Source organism: Oncorhynchus clarkii, chromosome 26 (genome assembly GCF_045791955.1).
Source record: "Oncorhynchus clarkii lewisi isolate Uvic-CL-2024 chromosome 26, UVic_Ocla_1.0, whole genome shotgun sequence".
NCBI classification, from domain to species: Eukaryota; Metazoa; Chordata; class Actinopteri; order Salmoniformes; family Salmonidae; genus Oncorhynchus; species Oncorhynchus clarkii.
The window spans coordinates 22815216-22834936 of NC_092172.1; the positions used below are offsets into that span (position 1 = coordinate 22815216).

General features: G+C 40.2%; 2 protein-coding genes across 2 annotated transcripts in view; both read left to right on the forward strand.

Moving 5' to 3' along the window:
- Window positions 1-9268: 9268 nt before the first annotated feature.
- LOC139384677 (transcription factor PU.1-like) lies at window positions 9269-17359 on the forward strand. The gene is made up of 5 exons (XM_071129500.1): window positions 9269-9655; window positions 10253-10343; window positions 11179-11366; window positions 15077-15236; window positions 15394-17359. The coding sequence occupies exons 1-5, from the start codon at window positions 9608-9610 to the stop codon at window positions 15714-15716; spliced, it is 810 nt and encodes a 269-aa protein (XP_070985601.1). The 5' UTR covers window positions 9269-9607; the 3' UTR covers window positions 15717-17359.
- Window positions 17360-19576: 2217 nt separating this feature from the next.
- Window positions 19577-19721, forward strand: part of LOC139384586 (myosin-binding protein C, cardiac-type-like) — a 41277-nt gene continuing 41132 nt past the window's right edge. Inside the window, 1 exon segment of the mRNA XM_071129417.1 lies at window positions 19577-19685. Within this exon segment, the coding sequence (XP_070985518.1) occupies window positions 19661-19685 (25 nt within the window). The 5' untranslated portion in view covers window positions 19577-19660.

A 19721-nucleotide genomic window follows, 5' to 3' on the forward strand; every position in this document is an offset into this window, starting at 1 on the left:
ACCTATGGTCATCACTGGCAGCTAATACTTTGTGTCCACATTTGTCTTCATTTGTTTCTTCTAAATGTAATTACTTGGTTTAGAATATGTTGTTATCACATCAAAACTAATAACAGGACTCTTTAAATAATAAGTAGAATGAAGAATGTTTGGTAACACTATTTGGATGGTCCATCTGTAGATGCTCTACAGACACTATCAGTTACATTTCAACTAAATATCTACTAACCTTAGCTCTAAGCCTAACCATTATCCTAACCCTTATTCTGAACCTAACCCTAACCATGACCTTAGCAAGAAGTTGCTTATCAACATAGTGAGTTGGAAAATCCGGACTATCCAAATAAAGTGTGAGCGAAAGTTTTACTTGGCTATAACATGTTTCCAACTATTCAAGCTAAATTACTCTAGTTGTTCAAGAGAGTTTGTCAGAGGATGATTACGTAATTTATGTCAAAACCAGCACAGTGTGGACATTGATCTGGAGAAATCTTGGTCAAACAGAATAGATAGACGGAGTGCAACATTTCCTGTTGCGACGGTCTATGTATCCTGTATTCCACAGTCAGTTGTCTTGCATGTCATCCCCTTGTGAGAGGGTCTGTGGGTAGTTCTAGTGACCCGAAAGTGTGAGGCCACAGAGGTCTGGTAGAGGCTCTCTATCTGTCCGAATTAAACTGACAGATTATGACATATAAGTAATCAAAGGTATCAGTTAAAGCCAGATATAGTCCTGACTAGAAATGTAGGCCTACATTGTGACTATTTTGCAATCCTTAAGAATACTTTTGCCACTTTTATACAGTTGAAGTCGGAAGATTACATACACCTTAGCACAATACATTTAAACTCCGTTTTTCATCATTCCTGACATTTAATCCTAGTAAAAATGCCCTGTTTTAGGTCAGTTAGGATCAAATCAAAGTTTATTTGTCACGCGCGCCGAATACAACAGGTGAAATGCTTACTTACAGGCTCTAACCAAATAGTGCAAAAAATGTTTTAGGTAAAATATAGGTAGGTAAAGAAATAAAACAACAGTAAAAAGACAGGCTACATATAGTAGCGAGGATATAAGAGTAGCGAGGCTACATACAGACACCGGTTAGTCAGGCTGATTGAGGTAGTATGTACATGTAGATATGGTTAAAGTGACTATGCATATATGATGAACAGAGAGTAGCAGTAGCGTAAAAGAGGGGTTGGCGGGTGGTGGGTGGGACACAATGCAGATAGCCTGGTTAGCCAATGTGCGGGAGCACTGGTTGGTCGGCCCAATTGAGGTAGTATGTACATGAATGTATAGTTAAAGTGACTGCATATATGATAAACAGAGAGTAGCAGCAGCGTAAAAAGAGGGGTTGGGGGGTGGCACACAATGCAAATAGTCTGGGTAGCCATTTGATTACCTGTTCAGGAGTCTTATGGCTTGGGGGTAAAAACTGTTGAGAAGCCTTTTTGTCCTAGACTTGGCAGTAGTAAAGAGAACAGTCTATGGCTTGGGTCTATTACAATTTTTAGGGCCTTCCTCTGACACCACCTGGTGTAGAGATCCTGGATGGCAAGCAGCCTAGCCCCAGTGATGTACTGGGCCGTACGCACTACCCTCTGTAGTGCCTTGTGGTCAGAGGCCGGGCAATTGCCGTACCAGGCAGTGATTAAACCAGTCAGGATGCTCTCAATGTTGCAGCTGTATAAATCCTTTTGAGGATCTCAGGACCCATGCCAAATCTTTTTAGTTTCCTGAGGGGGAATAGGCTTTGTCGTGCCCTCTTCACAACTGTCTTGGTGTGTTTGGACCGTTCTAGTTTGTTGTTGATGTGGACACCAAGGAACTTGAAGCTCTCAACCTGCTCCACTACAGCCCCATCGATGAGAATGGGGGCGTGCTCGGTCCTCATTTTCCTGTAGTCCACAATCATCTCCTTCGTTTTGGTTACATTGAGGGATATTCTGGTACCACCCAGCCAGGTCTCTGACCTCGACCCTATAGGCTGTCTCGTCATTGTCGGTGATCAGGCCTACCACTGTTGTGTCGTCTGCAAACTTAATGATGGTGTTGGAGTCGTGCCTGGCCATGCAGTCATGGGTGAACAGGGGGTACAGGAGGGGACTGAGCATGCACCCCTGGGGAGCTCCAGTGTTGAGGATCAGCGTGGCAGATATGTTGCTACTTATCCTCACCACCTGGGGCGGCCAGTCAGGAAGTCCAATTGGATCCAATTGCAGAGGGAGGTGTTTAGTCCCAGGATCCTTAGCTTAGTGATGAGCTTTGAGGGTACTATGGTGTTGAACGCTGAGCTGTAGTCAATGAATAGCATTCTCACTTAAGTGTTCCTTTTGTCCAGGGGGGAAAGGGCAGAGTGGAGTGCAATAGCGATTGCATCATCTGTGGATCTGTTTGGGCGGTATGCAAATTGGAGTGGGTCTAGGGTTTCTGGGATAATGGTGTTGATGTGAGCCATTACCAGCCTTTCAAATCACTTCATGGCTACAGATGTGAGTGCTACGGGTCTGTAGTCATTTAGGCAGGTTGCCTTTGTTCTTGGGCACAGGGACTATGGTGGTCTGCTTGAAACATGTTGGTATTATAGACTCAATCAGGGACATGTTGAAAATGTCAGTGAATCAGTACTTTATTTTAAGAATGTGAAATGTCAGAATAATAGTAGAGAGAATTATTTATTTCAGCCTTCATTTCTTGCATCACATTCCCAGCGGGTTGGAACTTTACATACACTCAATTAGTATTTGGTAGCATTGCCTTTAAATAGTTTAACTTGGGTCAAACGTTTTGGGTAGCCCTTCATAAGCTTCCCACAATAAGTTGGGTGAATTTTGGCTCATTCCTCCTGACAGAGCTGATGTAACTGAGTCAGGTTTGTAGGCTTCCATGCTTTTTCAGTTCTGCCCACAAATGTTCTATAGGATTGAGGTCAGGGCTTTGTGATGCCCACTCCAATACCTTGACTGTGTTGTCCTTAAGCCATTTTGCCACAACTTTGGAAGTATGCTTGGGGTCATTGTCCATATGGAAGACCCATTTGCGACCAAGCTTTAACTTCCTGACTGATGGCTTAAGATGTTGCTTCAATATATCCACATAATCTTCCTACCTCATGATTCCATCTATTTTGTGAAGTGCACCAGTCCCTCCTGCAGCAAAGCACCCCCACAACATGATGCTGCCACCCCCGTGCTTCACGGTTGCGATGGTGTTCTTCAGCTTTCAAGTCTCCCCCTTTTTCCTCCAAACATAACAATGGTCATTATGGCCAAACAGTTCTATTTTTGTTTCATCAGACCAGAGGACATTTCTCCAAAAAGTACGATCTTTGTCCCGATGTGCAGTTGCAAACCGTAGTCCGGCTTTTTTTATGGCGGTTTTGGAGCAGTGGCTTCTCCCTTGCTGAGCGGCCTTTCAGGTATGACGATATAGGACTTGTTTTACTGTGGATATAGATACTTTTGTACATGTTTTCTCCAGAATCTTCACAAGGTCTTTTGCTGTTCTGGGATTGATTTGCACTTTTCACACCAAAGTACGTTCATCTCTAGGAGACAGAACGCATCTTCTTCCTGAGTGGTATGACGGCTGCGTGGTCCCATGGTGTTTATACTTGCGTACTATTGTTTGTACAGATGAACGTGGTACCTTCAGGTGTTTGGAAATTGCTCCCAAGGATGAACCAGACTTGCAGAGGTCTACAATTTCTTTCCTGAGGTCTTGGCTGATTTCTTTTGATTTTCCCATGATGTCAAGCAAAGAATCAATGAGTTTGAAGGTAGGCCTTGAAATACATCCACAGGTACACCTACAATTGACTAAAATTATGTAAATTAGCCTATCAGAAGCTTCTAAAGCCATGACATCATTTTCTGGAATTTTACAAGCTGTTTAAAGGCACAGTCAACTTAGTGTATGTAAACGTCTGACCCACTGGAATTGTGATACAGTGAATTATAAGTGAAATAATCTGTCCTTAAACAATTATTGGAAAAATGACTTGTGTCATGCACAAAGTAGATGTCCTAACCAGCTTGCCAAAACTATAGTTTGTTAACAAGAAATATGTGGAGTGGTTGAAAAACGAGTTTTAATGACTCCAACCTAAGTGTATGTAAACTTCCGACTTCAACTGTAACCTGTAAAAAATAAAAAATACACTCAAATTAGTTTAGACCAGGGATGGGCAACTTTGATGGAGATGGGTCCGCAAAAAATCTGAACTCGGTCTGCGTACCCACATCCATACCCACACATGCAGTCAGTTGCAAAAGATTCTTGGCTTTTGGGGGCCCTAAGCAAAAACATTTTGGGTGGGGGGTGCCACCTTTGCAAGCAAAACATTTTGCAGCAGAGAGAAAAACATGTAAGCTGCAATATCTAACTTTTCATGCAATTCTACTAATTTTGCCATTGGGTGGAGATAAATGGTTGCAGTTTTTTAACATGATATTTGAGTAAGAGTGACAAACAAAGTCAATGGGGGCTCCCCAGTTAGTAATTGGACCATGATTACTAGAAATGTAGATACAGTAGCTGGCCGCTAGACTCATAACAATCAAAAAATATTTAGCTGACAAGGGCTAATTGACTGACTGTCAGTGACTGACATAACAATAGAAAAACTGCTGATGCAAAACCACATGTCAAAATTGCACCTTGTGTATTCTACTATTCTAACTCAAAACAGTAAGTTGAGACTGAGTCCCCCTCCAGTGTATTTTCTGTATTGCTAAATTAGTACTAATGTCACACTGCGGCCCTGAGAACTCAGGGTATTAAAGACATAGGGGGCTGTGAAGTAAGAGGTGTCAATATTACTGCTTGCTTATAAGGATGCTTTAGCCATCAGAGATATGCATCTTGTGAACATAACTGCATTCAGACATCTCAAGTTGTCGAGTACTCAGTCGCTCGCTTTCGTAGCCTAAAACCAAAGTGTCCATGGGTGCACGTGATACAGTAAACACAACAGCATCCGCGTGCCTGTAGCGAAGTTGCACTCTGAACTTCTGGGCTGGTTTCCCAGACCTAGTTTTGTATTAAAAAGCATGGTTTATGATGTATTGCGATTAATTAAGTATTTACAGTGCCTTGCGAAAGTATTCGGCCCCCTTGAACTTTGCGACCTTTTGCCACATTTCAGGCTTCAAACATAAAGATATAAAACTGTATTATTTTGTGAAGAATCAACAACAAGTGGGACACAATCATGAAGTGGAACGACATTTATTGGATATTTCAAACTTTTTTAACAAATCAAAAACTGAAAAATTGGGCATGCAAAATTATTCAGCCCCTTTACTTTCAGTGCAGCAAACTCTCTCCAGAAGTTCAGTGAGGATCTCTGAATGATCCAATGTTGACCTAAATGACTAATGATGATAAATACAATCCACCTGTGTGTAATCAAGTCTCCGTATAAATGCACCTGCACTGTGATAGTCTCAGAGGTCCGTCAAAAGCGCAGAGAGCATCATGAAGAACAAGGAACACACCAGGCAGGTCCGAGATACTGTTGTGAAGAAGTTTAAACATCCCAAGGAGCACTGTGCAAGCGATAATATTGAAATGGAAGGAGTATCAGACCACTGCAAATCTTCCAAGACCTGGCCGTCCCTCTAAACTTTCAGCTCATACAAGGAGAAGACTGATCAGAGATGCAGCCAAGAGGCCCATGATCACTCTGGATGAACTGCAGAGATCTACAGCTGAGGTGGGAGACTCTGTCCATAGGACAACAATCAGTCGTATATTGCACAAATCTGGCCTTTATGGAAGAGTGGCAAGAAGAAAGCCATTTCTTAAAGATATCCATAAAAAGTGTTGTTTAAAGTTTGCCACAAGCCACCTGGGAGACACACCAAACATGTGGAAGAAGGTGCTCTGGTCAGATGAAACCAAAATTGAACTTTTTGGCAACAATGCAAAACGTTATGTTTGGCGTAAAAGCAACACAGCTCATCACCCTGAACACACCATCCCCACTGTCAAACATGGTGGTGGCAGCATCATGGTTTGGGCCTGCTTTTCTTCAGCAGGGACAGGGAAGATGGTTAAAATTGATGGGAAGATGGATGGAGCCAAATACAGGACCATTCTGGAAGAAAACCTGATGGAGTCTGCAAAAGACCTGAGACTGGGACGGAGATTTGTCTTCCAACAAGACAATGATCCAAAACATAAAGCAAAATCTACAATGGAATGGTTCAAAAATAAACATATCCAGGTGTTAGAATGGCCAAGTCAAAGTCCAGACCTGAATCCAATCGAGAATCTGTGGAAAGAACTGAAAACTGCTGTTCACAAATGCTCTCCATCCAACCTCACTGAGCTCGAGCTGTTTTGCAAGGAGGAATGGGAAAAAATGTCAGTCTCTCGATGTGCAAAACTGATAGAGACATACCCCAAGCGACTTACAGCTGTAATCGCAGCAAAAGGTGGCGCTACAAAGTATTATTTGTATTATTTGTTAGAAAAGTTTGAAATATCCAATAAATGTCGTTCCACTTCATGATTGTGTCCCACTTGTTGTTGATTCTTCACAAAAAAATACAGTTTTATATCTTTATGTTTGAAGCCTGAAATGTGGCAAAAGGTCGCAAAGTTCAAGGGGGCCGAATACTTTCGCAAGGCACTGTATATTCCAGTAAAATACTTTATCTGGGTCCAGGCTCTTTGTCCACAAGTCGTTGGTGGAAACCAAACACAGTAGACATTTTATTTACTGTGTTTTACCAAAGAAAGAAGCTGGTCTGATCTGTCAGGGACTGATAAGATACGATACGTATTATGTTTCCTTACTGTATGAAAAGGCCCAATGTGATCAGACAAGACAATCACTGAAATACCCCTGTAGATTTATATTTTAAGTTTTGTGGCCTAGATCATACTGAAGTTTAGACACACAAATGGAGTCATTCACAGCAACCCCCCTCCCCATAAGGAACTGAATCTAAAAGAGAATTTCCCAGTTCCTCTTTTACATAGTGTGTGTGTGTGTGTGTGTGTGTGTGTGTGTGTGTGTGTGTGTGTGTGTGTGTGTGTGTGTGTGTGTGTGTGTGTGTGTGTGTGTGTGTGTGTGTGTGTGTGTGTGATGATGATGGTCAAGACTGAAGTTGACTAACAGTAGAAATGTTAAACCAAATTATAGGCCTGATTGTGTTTGAATGTTATCTGCCTATTTCCTGTAAGTTTTTGCATTGTGAGAAACACGCATTTTATGTATTGAGCCATTCATTCAAACACAGAATTGAAAGTGTGTTCTTGTCTTTCACAAAATGGGATGAGCACAATGATGCCTGTTTAGGTTTCATCTTAGCTGTTCGAAGGCCTAGTAATCTGAAGCCTTATGTAGTATGTAGTAGACCTGTATGTGGATGTACTCTGTAAAGCAAGGTACAGGGGAACAGAAATTACACTATATCATACTCGTCAAACTAACTATAGTGCTGTCCATGAGGCTGAAGGACCGACCTCTTACTGAGATGTCCACCGATCTCCACCTAATAGTTTTAAACAGATCTGGGAAACCTGAATGATTTCTGACAAAGCAGCATATTTTTGTGTTAGAGAAAAAAATATATATTCAAAAAGAGAGTCGTTGTGTGCTCTGAAAATAGCCGTGGTGAAAATAGCGTGCTGGGCTTGCTGTAACGCACATAGTGTATTAATACTAAATGTCATCAGTTTTGCTCAGACAGCTGTGATTAACATGGGGGCCATGGACAGGCTGTGTGGTTTCAGCAGCCACACAAGTGGTAGAGAAGGATGCAGGGGACTCAAATTATAACCCCAGACCATGCAAGCAAGGCAAACTGAAAAGCCACGTAAACCAAAATCCAACAAAGTACACCAACATCAAATGCACAGGTCTACCAAATTAAGATTGTTATACTGCAACCAGTAAGTCAAACTGATTGTTTGCCTTTGTTAATGTTGATTATTAAACAAAGAACGCATTGTATTTGGTGCTACGTAGCACATCAAAACATTATCAGATAAGGTTATAACAATTCACAGAAAATTCTACATAGTCTTTGATAGAGATAAAGGTGAGGAAAAACAATAGAATACATGGACATCTATAATAAAAACAAATTTGACTACAGGGTTTTTGGTTGTATGTTATATTAAGCTTTGAACAACCAAGGGAATATAATAATCATTCCGAAATTATTTTCAGTGTGATTTGAATCTTACTATCTACAGTATTTCAAGTACCTGGTCATTATCAGACTGATGCACTCTTCCGCTGTCCAAAATCTACACAAGCCTGTCAGTGGAGGCTTGGCTTGTGTCCTCACTTCTCGTCAAGTTAAAACAGAGATGTTGTGTCAGGGAGATACCTGAGACAGATAGGGCTGATTTCACAGACACTGCCTTTCCCAGACACTGCCTAGTCTTGGATAAAAAAGCATTCTCATACTGTGTCCTGTAAGCCAGACCATAGGGTCAGGAGAGAGAGTAATCTGAGTCTAGTAGCAGAGCTACTGTACACTGTACCCATTGTGAGGAAGAATATTTTGGTGAGAAAAACACATTTGGTCAGAAAATATTATATTTATGATTTCTCAAGAATCCCCCCACCAACACTACTATTGTCACAGGAGGTATTTTATCTCCTCTCCCTTAATCTCCACAGCTGTTGCAGGATTGCAAAAAGGAAGTGGCATGATTTTATCTGTCCAGCTAATCTACACACAGATAAAACAGTTGTTTGGATAGAAATGCAGCAGAATTCATCGATGTATGTCAGTCATTATTTCATTGATATGGCTACAACTCAAGCTACTGGTTTGTTTTTTAATTGACATATTTACACCACTACGTTTATTTGAAGGGATAGCATAGTATAGGGAATAACAGGGGTACAAGTGCCGAACCTTGCTGAACACCAAATCCAATGTACACACTGAGAAGTAGGAATTAAACCAGTTTAAAATGTGAAATGACAATGTTTAGGTATCTGGCATTGAAACATGATAAACAGGTTTAATATTAGATTTGTAATTTTCATCTAGATTTCCATAGTGTATGCAAGGTATCTGAATATGGATACCTGCACTTTAGCCACAAAAAAATAAAAAAATAAATTAAATTTCGTTGGCGAAATTTGGTCACAATGAGATGCAAAGATGCTACCCACTGACAGATGATGCTATGCTAAAAGACTTGACAGTTGAGGCAGGCCTTGAAATGATTGGCTGGTTTGGGAGGCGACGCAATTGAGCCTTAATAAATGTGAGATGTTAGAATCTCCCCCTGACAAATCACCAATGACCAGGAACCGCCACCAGACACACTGAGATGTGTACACCCACAAAGATATACAGAAGTCAAAATATCAGGTTCCCTTTTAATTTTCAGTCATTGAGTAGGGCTAATTTATTTTATTTTATTAGACAAAATTTGAGTCCCAGAGAGTAGCTTGGCTTATAAGTGGAAAAAGTTGTGTAGGCAGAGAGAGACATTTTGGGTTTCGTTTGGTGAGAGGAAATTTGGTAAACGTTGTGCAATGGTGCGGGAAAAGTTTTGAAAGAGTGTGAGAAACAATTGAAGCTAAGTGCCTGAAGTAGGTCGGTTCAAGAAGAAGCCTTCATGTTGCATCCATACAGAATGGAGGGGTACCTCATCTCACCTGGTCCTGTAAGTACACAATGTGTCAAACAATTTGTGTTAATTCAGTTATAGGCCCAAGTATATACAGGTATGTGGTTATTTGTTGAGTTTATGTACTTGTTTATATACCACAGGATGTACTTATACAGAAAATGCATCTCAAGCATTGTAAGCTCACTGAATTCAAGTTTGAATTTCATATTAACGTTACATTTTTCAAGTTATGATAATGAATTAAAATATGTTAATAGATTACTGTAACGTCATTCATTTTCAAACTCTTAAACTGGTACACAATGTTGGTACTTTTGTGGTCTACATACTGTCAAAATAACAATATTTCTAACATAATAGATTATACATATGTTTTGTTTCACAAAAATCCATTTTGTAAGGTTATGACCGACCATGAAAAAAAAAAAAAGCAAAAGTATTGTAGTAAATGTCAATGAAGTTTAAAAAGCTCAAAATGTTGTTCAACAATGTCATTATCAACAAACATTATCAAGGGAAGAAAGTAATTTGTATATAGATGATGAGTGTCAGTTCCTTGGAAACAATAGTAAAACATTATGTGAAGTTTTGTTATGATTTCAGTTGAGGATATTATTGTTGTTTTAACAGCCATCAGAAGACATGTACGAACCCGACATCTATAGACAACAGATGTCAGAATATTCATATCCGTATGTCATCGATGCAGAGAGTCAAGGAGGTGAGCTTTAAAACACTACAACATTTTCCTTAGTATTAATACCGCTTGTATTATCTATTGATAATCTTCATAACTATGATACAATGATATACTTTTTAAATTAATTTCCCTTTCTCTGATGAACTTACCATCACATAATTGTAGATGAAATAAACAATCTTCACTTATACGGAAGTGAAAAGTGCCGGCCCAACTAGATATGTGTTTGACCAGGCCTGAGGAAATCACACACAGTAGCTATATTAAAGACAATACTCTACATAAAAGGTATCAAGACACTGCAGCTGGAGCCAACCATGTTGCGCCCATGGAGTACAGGAAACAGATGCCATTTCTGTCAGGCGCTCAACCTACAGTCGTAGAACAACTTTCCCCCCCTGGGGTTTATTGAAATGGAGAGGTTCAGTTGTATTTTCTCCTGTAATCAACTGATCCTACTGCCAAGAATAAACTGGTATTTACTAGTACGAGCTGTAGAATTATATAGGCTTTGCTCCATTTAACGAACTAAATTATTACAAAATAATAATGGCAAGTCTCTGGTGCAGTGTCAGGACCGAACACAACAGATCACTAAAACATGTGTACATGCGGAACGTTTTAACACATTTGTGACATTCGGGCTAAAAAGAAAGAAAAAGACAACTGAAAAAGCAAAGATGTGTGAACAGGAAACTGCCTAAAATATTTTGCTGAACACTTTTTAAACAAATAGCATACATTGTGTATTTGGAATCTGTATTCAACTAGGTTTTCTCTATTCTATGCCATCTGAACATTGCCATTTAGTGTACCTCTTACTCTATGAACATTTAAAATGTTTCTCTCTGCTCAGATCACTGGGACTATCACACCACTCATCATGCCCATCCTCTGGACTTTGACAACCTCCCAGGGGGCCACTTCACTGAGCTCCAGAGTGTCCAGCAACTACATCTACCCAGTATGGCTCGTTACAGCGATGTTGACACTCTCTCTCTGGACCCTGGCCTTGGGGGACACAACCATGCCCTACCCCCACCGGTGAGCTCACCCCCCTGACCCCTCTTTTCCTCTAACACAGACAGTGTTGGAGTTGGTCATTCTTTTAAAGCAGATGTAGTGTACATGACTAATAGAGAATGTTCTGAATGTTCAGGACTAAAGCAAGTAGCATAATTTATTTACATGTCCCCTCTAGTGCAATAGCAATGCTTCAGAAAGGTTTAATAACAGGTAAACATAAAATCAACCATCTGGCTTCAGATAAAGATATGACTATGAAAAGTGTATCTGGGCTACTGTTTGTTACTGGTGAGCTGTGTTGCGTGGAGGATGTAGGGTGCGCCTACACACAGATGGTTTGATATTGTGGCCTTTTCCTAACTAGGGCCTGCTGGTGTTGCTACAGAACTATAATCTGCCAACTCACTAACGGCTGATGAACAAATAATATATATTTTTAAACAGAAGTGGCCTCCCCAACATTATGTCACACACACACACACACACACACACACACACACACACACACACACACACACAGACACACACACACACACACACACACACATGAGGATGAGAATATCCTTAAAGATGCCTTTTCTATTTGTGAATGGAACTGACATACTGCCTCAGAGTAGAAACATTGGGTTTTTAGAACTGTGTGCTGAATGCTTGGACAGGAAATTCAAACTGCTGTAACAGCAACCACACATCACACCTCATGCAGCGGGGAGGTGCCCTATAATCTTTGCCACCGCTGGGCTAACTTGAGATGATTATATCGTCAAGAAACAGGTCAAGGTTAACAGATATACTGCTCTTAAAAACATGGCGAAGGTTTAAACTGAGAATCATGTAAATAAAACGTTGAGTTACAAGTTGTTATTATGGGTAGTCAGACAAATGTGACAATACCTCTAAGATACAACTGGTCTCCTGACTTGAAACAGTCAAATGCAGCAAGCTAGCAGCGATGTGCTAAGATAATCAGAGCAAGCTAGTTAGCTAAGCATTTATCAACCTTAGCTACTCATGTTGAAGGAAAAAATATAACTACTATAGCTAATTAGGTGTCAAATATACAAGTAAGTCAGGTAACATTTGCTTCATTGAAATGTTAAGTTGAATAAGCTATATGACAAAAAACAACAGGGATGGATAGTTATGCTACTCCAGGGGCATCAATATAAAATGCTAAGCTAAACAGAACGAGTTGGCTAGCAGATAGCTATATTTGACTAATGTTGAGTCAAAGAATAGTGCTAGCTAGCTAGGTCTCAAATATGCCAGTAAATGTTAGTTTGGGTGAAATAACCATAGGATTTAGAAAAGGGCAATTCCACGACTCAGATTTTTCACTTAAAATGTATGCCAAACAAAACTGATTTATTTTAAAGTTTAACAAACCATACAGTGCACAAGGACTCTATGCACAAGGGCTACATTTAACAATTTACACAGAAAATTTAACAAAAACACATTTACTGGAAGACCTGTACAGATTCAAAGTTTGGTAACAGAATTTCTGTAAAATCTCCCTCAGTTTTTTATGTGTCCACGTTTTCCAAAAACTCAGAATTAAGAATTCAGAATTAGGATTCAACAATGTCTGCAGAAAGAATGCGGTGTCAGCTATGGCACGACACCTTGACTTTGAAAAAATCTATTTTGGTTATGGAACTACAATAAGTGAAGTGGATTTACACCGGGTAATTGAATTGCGGTAACAAAGTTTCATCATGGGTACCTGATCAAATAGGTACAGAAAGGTATACATATGCAATATCCAAATATCCATATTTGGGGATTATTCTACACAACAGCTATTATTTTAATGAGCTCTGCCCCCAAACGAGACTAAATTTGCTTGGTCTGAACTGGACCAAATCTGAACCAGTCATAGACGTCTATGTTTCATAAGTTTGGACATCAAAGTACACCACCAAAGAGCTCAGTAGAGTACAATACAGCAGAGCACAGAACAGTAGAGTAGAGTTCAGTACAGTACAATACAGTTCAGTACCGTAGAGTACAGTAGAGTAGAGTTTAGTATAGTACAGTAGACTACAATCGAGTAAAGTAAAGTAGAGCATAGTTCAGTATAGTACAATACAGTACATTATAGTGTACTGTACTGTACAGTACGGGTACTGTACTATACTATACTTTTCTTTACTGTACTGAACTCTACTCTACTTTTATTTGGGGATAGTACTGTATCTGTGTTGTCCAAACTTGTGAACCCAAATGTGGTTTGTAAATACTGTGATTTCCCATTGTAGCCAATTAAATTGCAGAAATCCCATTACAGATATTTGGGAAGTTCCATTACCAATTTGGTAACAGAAATTAGAGTTTTTATCACATAATAATTTCTGAACAAAATTGATATCAGTAAAAACACTATAATAATTGATAGGTGTACTTGTTATTTCTGTGAACTTTCATTATCCTCCCTCCTCATGAAGGAGAGAAATTAGAAAATATCTTAAAGATATGTGGGGTTTTGGTAACGGTATTTCAAAGCACAAGGCAATGTTCTTAAACTTATAGAAGGCAGAAACATATACATATGAAAGTGTTGATATTAGTTGGCAGGGGTCTTTACTTCAAAATTATTTAAATGTTTAGGATGGAAAATGGTTGAAAAATGTATATCTGTCTTAATTTCTCCTATGAACTTCACATGTTGTTGTTCATGGGTCCTTTTACATGGAAATTACCATATGTCCATGGTTGCCCTTAGGGCACCAAAGTGATCTTAACCCAAATTAACATTACTGCCCCCGGGGAAGAATTTAAACAGTTTATTCCAGAATGCTTAAAGTCTTCCCTTAGGGCACCAAGTGATCTTGACCCAAACTACCATTTCTGCCCTCAGGGTAGCATAAACAGTCTGTTCCATTTTTTGTTGTTGATATTGCTTATTCAGCTACACTTTTAATAAAACAAATATTAACTGACCAACTAGCATATTTGAGACCTAACTTGCTAGCTATTTTTATTTTATAATTCAACATTAGAAGGCAGTAGGTCTCTGCTCAGCTAAGCTACATTTAGCTTAGCATTTTACTTTTCTTCCCCCAGAAGTTTATATAGCTTATTCAACTAAATACTTTGATAAAGTAAATGGGATTTACAGGTATATTCAAGACCTAGCTAGCTATATTCTATGACTCAACATTATATTTATAAATTCAACATGAGTAGCTAATAGGTTGCTAAATGCTTAGCTAGCTTTCTTGTTCTAATTAGCTTAGCATAAGGTTGCTAGTTTTCTACATTTTACTCTTTGCTTCAAGTCAGGAGACCAGTTGTATCTTAGAGATACTGTCACATTTGTTTGACTACTGTAACACAAACATGATTTTAAAACATTACAACTTGTAACTCAAAGTTATTTACAAGATTCAGAGTTCGAAACCAATCGGATTTGTTCTGCAACACAGGTGGCTGGAATGGAGTGTTTGATACCATTCCATTTATTCTGCCATTACTATGTGCCAGTCCTCCCTATTTAAGGTGCTACCAGCCACCTGTGGAGGGGAAAGTTGATTGGGGGAGTAAAAACGGTTGCCGTCATTAATAACACTTGCGCCTCACTGTGTATATAACATGATCAGCATGGTATCTAATTTGTTTAGTTGTAATTTCTCAGTGAATACTGCTCCAAAAATAATGTATTGTAATTGTAATGATGGTTTTGTATTGTAATGACTACATGGTTATTGTTGTTTGTGGTGTCCAAGGTGCCATATTACCCTCGTGCCATGGGCTACTTGCACCCCTCTCCTCAGACGATGAGGAGCTCAGACGACGAGGAGCCAGGAGGCCGCAGCCCTCCACTAGAAGTGTCTGATGAGGAGTGTCTGAGGGACCACATCGCTCACGTAACAAGGGGAGAATTGGGTAAGGAATTAATTCATAAATGCATACCTATTATCTCACATATTTTTTATTTTTGAGGTCACAATAATCCTACTCCATGTAGGTCATAGTTAGGGAACATCCTCAACTGATTCATTGCATGTTTAACCATTTTGTACTTTTATCAACATTAATATAGGCAACAAGAAGAAGATCCGTCTGTACCAGTTCCTGCTGGATCTGCTGAGGAATGGGGACATGAAGGACAGTATCTGGTGGGTGGACAGGGACAAGGGCACCTTCCAGTTCTCCTCGAAACACAAGGAGGCACTGGCACATCGGTGGGGCGTACAGAAGGGCAACCGCAAGAAAATGACCTACCAGAAGATGGCACGGGCTCTTCGCAACTACGGCAAGACAGGCGAGGTCAAAAAGGTCAAGAAGAAGCTGACTTATCAGTTCAGTGGTGAAGTGCTAGGGGGGAGGTCTCACTTGGAGAGGAGGCCATATTCCCATTTGTAGAGGGAGAAACATAGTGGAAGTCCTGAAGAAGGGTAGAGTGAGAGAGAAAGAGATAGTTAACTGTATATAGTATGCAAGATGGTTATCAATGTAATAATTATTGTTTGTGTTCAAATCAACAATAACTGTTTTTGCTGCTCTTGTAAAAAGCATTTATGTGAACGTCAAAGCCAGTGACTTAATGGAATCTGAGAATTAGCACATTTTGACTCAATGATTGCACACACACATCTGGACCTTACATTCCACAGCACTTAGAAATAGGGCTGTTTTAAATGATACTGTCAATCATTATCACCAGAATGCTTACAGGAGTGGTAATACAGATGACCACTAGAAGTCCTCAGAGATCTCCTTTCTTCTACGCACTGTTGGACTCACTGACCATTGTGCACATTTGACATCAATTAGACTTGGATGCAACGTTAACAAACAAAAAGACTGATAAAGAACTCTTTAGCATTAATGACATTGATTTGATACTCTGAGATGCACTGACTTTGGATAAGCAATTCCTGTTGCTTAACCTTTGCTGTAGCAGCACACAAACACAACATATTATACGTTAGCTTTTGCTAATCAGATTTGAGTATTCAGCCAAGTCGTGGTATAAAGCTTGTATATTTGTATGATGGTATTACATGTGTATTACATACTAACTCATGTTAGCTCAAGACTTTGGGAAGTAAACCCTTCTGAACATTGGGAGCATCCTTTCCGGACCCTCCCCTTGACCATTACTTCCCTGTCACATCCCATTGACTTGTTCCTGAAATGGGGGAGGGTGAAGAGGCTTGTGACCCAGCCCTTATCATCCGCTTGTGTTCAAAGATGAAGCACAGACCCTTGCCTCCTCTGAACTAGGGTGCAATCTATTCCTAGCCTAAGAATACCAACACAGGGATATTTCTCCCATGCTCTCAATCATAGACCCCTGTTTGAACTGTATGAAAGTGTATATGACCAGTTGTTTTTCCGTACTCTATGTGCTCTCTGTATAACGCATGTTGGCATGTTTGGATGTTGGCATGACTCAGTTACATATCTGCATGTGACGAACTCGAAAGCATTTCTATTTCTCACACGTCATGTGGTTTTAGTCGACTCATCCTCGCATTGTTGTTAGCAAATCCTCTGGGAATCACAGCCATCTACGCAGAACCCCAGTGGCCGAGCCAGATAATATATAGACATGTGGGCAGCCATGGAGACTTTACTGGGCCCACTGGCAGCAGACAAGGCCACCCCGTCCCCCACCATCCACCCACCCCCAGCCCAGTTATGTGGCAGCTGAAGCCTGTAGGTGTAAATAATTCTGGGTGCTGACACAGCTCTATGATGGGAGCACAGGGCACATTCTGCAGTGAAAAGTGACACAAAGTGAGGTATCCAGGGAGGACACCATCAAGAGACGGATAATAGTTTTAAGTGTATTTTCCCTACAGTTCCTCTGTGATAAATCAAGTAATAAATACAACTGAAAAGGAGACATAAAGGACAGGGATATAGTTAGAATAATTCAATTGAATAATGCAAAATCATAGAAACAGTGAGGATTGATTTAAGTGAACCCTCCGGCATTTATTACTGACTGAGCAATAAAACAAGGTTGAAAATAAAAGCATATACAGTACCAGTCAAAAGTTTGGATACACATACTCATTCAAGGGTTTTTCTTTATTTCCGCTACTTTCTACATTATAGAAACTATGAAATTATGTAGTAACCCCCCCAAATGTTATATTGTATATCAAAATATATTTTAGATTTTAGATTCTTCAAAGTAGCCACCCTTTTCCTAAATGACAGCTTTCAACACTCTTGGCATTCTCTCAGCCAGCTTCACCTGGAACGCTTTTCCAATAGTCTTGAAGGAGTTCCCACATATGCTGAGCACTTGTTGGCTGCTTTTCCTTCACTCTGCGGTCTAACTCATCCCAAACCATCTCAATTGGGTTGAGGTCGGGTGATTGTGGAGGCCAGGTCATCTGATGCAGCACTCCATCACTCTCCTTCTTGATCAAATAGCCCTTATACAGCCTGGTGTGTTTTGGTCATTGTCCTGTTAAAAATAAATGATAGTCCCACTAAGCACAAACAAGATGGGATGGCGTATCGCTGCAGAATACTGTGGTAGCCATGCTGGTTAAGTGTGCCTTGAATTCTAAATAAATCACTGACAGTGTCACCAGCAAAGCTCTCCCACACCATCACACCTCCTCCTCCATGCTTCACTGTGGGAACCACACATGTGGAGATCAACCGTTCACCTACTCTGTGTCTTATAAAGAAAACCCTGTGTCTTTATAAAACATTTTTTTTTCAAAGGACAGATTTCCACCAGTCTAATGTTTATTGCTCGTGTTTCTTGGCCCAAGCAAGTATCTTCTTCTTATTGGTGTCCTTAAGTAGTTGTTTCTTTGCAACAATTCGACCATGAAGGCCTGATTCATGCAGTCTTTGCTGAACAGTTGATGTTTAGATGTGTCTGTTACTTGAACTCTGCAGCCCAAATGAATGCTTCACAATCTGAGGTGCGGTTAACTCTAATGAACTTATCCTCTGCAGCAGAGGTAACTCTGGGTCTTCCTTTCCTGTGGCGGTCCTCATGAGAGCCAGTTTCATCATAGCGCTTAATGGTTTTTACGACTGAACTTGAATAAACTTTAAAAGTTCTTGAAATTTTCCGAATTGACTGACCTTCATGTCTTAAAGTAATGATGGACAGTTGTTTCTCTTTACATATTTGAGCTGTTCTTGCCATAATATGGACTTGGTCTTTTACCAAATAGGGCTATCTTCCGTATACCACCCCTATCTTGTCACATCACAACTGATTGACTCAATTAAGAAGGAAAGAAATTCCACTATTTAACTTTTAAAAAGGCACACCTGTTCATTTAAGTACATTCCAGGTGACTACCTCATGAAGCTGGTTGAGAGAATGCCAAGAGTGTGCAAAGCTGTCATCAAGGCAAAGGGTGGCTACTTTGAAAAATCTCAAATATATTTGTACTTTTTGGGTTACTACATGATTCCATATGTGTTATTTAATAGTTTTGATGTCTTCACTATTATTCTACAATGTTGAAAATAGTACAAATAAAGAAAAATCCTGGAATGATTAGGTGTCCAAACATTTGACTTTTACTGTAGTGTTTTTAGGAAGTAGAAGGTAGTTTGCAATAATAGCTGGGACAATTCAGAAAACTGGGCAGACACAAGGCCAAGGTAAAACACAAAAAAGAAAAGTCCTAAAATGATCAGGATGTAATGTTAAGGATCAGGGTCAGACATGCTTTATTATCCCAAAATACTCCACTAACCGCCTCCACAGTTAACACTCCATAATACTTTACTCCAGTCAGTCTGTTAGTCTGTCATGTCCTCGCTATGCCACCAAGCCGAGGCTTTGGACAGCCATGGAAGGATTCCTGGAAGTCCTGGTTCACCAGGGGAAAGCAGTCACATTCCTGCCAACAGATAAAAGGATTACTCTAGCCTCCTGTCGGCTGTTTTCTGAAGCAGCTACTACTTTTTGCAAGGCCAGGCAGCGGCACAAATCTAGAAAGAGCAGGAGACGTTGCTGGACTCAGGTTCTATATTTAACCCCCCACCTCCCATTCCCTCCCACCCTCGCCTCGCCTGTCATGCTGCGGTGTCGGGAGAAGGGATGGTTGAAATATGGTCTGCAGGAGGTCAGAGAGGTCTGGGGTTGTGTGAGTGTGGGGTGGAAGGATAGGGAGGGATGAGGGGATGCACGTCTATTATCTCATTGCCGGACAGAAAGGGGATTGGGTCTAGACATCGTGACAAAAGAGGGTGGGTTGGTACTGTTGTGAAGAGGGGTTGCTCAGGAACCCCACTATTAAACGCAAGACGTGAGCTAGGAAGGAGTGTGTAAGTTATTGTTGGTTACTTTCTGGAAGAAACGTTAAATCAGGATGCCAGAGCCGGTCAAAAAAACAGGTAAGTGTGCTTGATCAGATTCCATCTTGTTTAACT

Excerpts from the sequence above, each read along its gene's own strand:
- LOC139384677 (XM_071129500.1), top strand. The coding sequence starts at position 9,608 with ATGTTGCATCCATACAGAATGGAGGGGTACCTCATCTCACCTGGTCCT. Across the intron at positions 9,656-10,252 it reads ACCTCATCTCACCTGGTCCT|CCATCAGAAGACATGTACGA; the intron begins GTAAGTACACAA and ends TTGTTTTAACAG. Across the intron at positions 11,367-15,076 it reads ACCATGCCCTACCCCCACCG|GTGCCATATTACCCTCGTGC; the intron begins GTGAGCTCACCC and ends GTGGTGTCCAAG.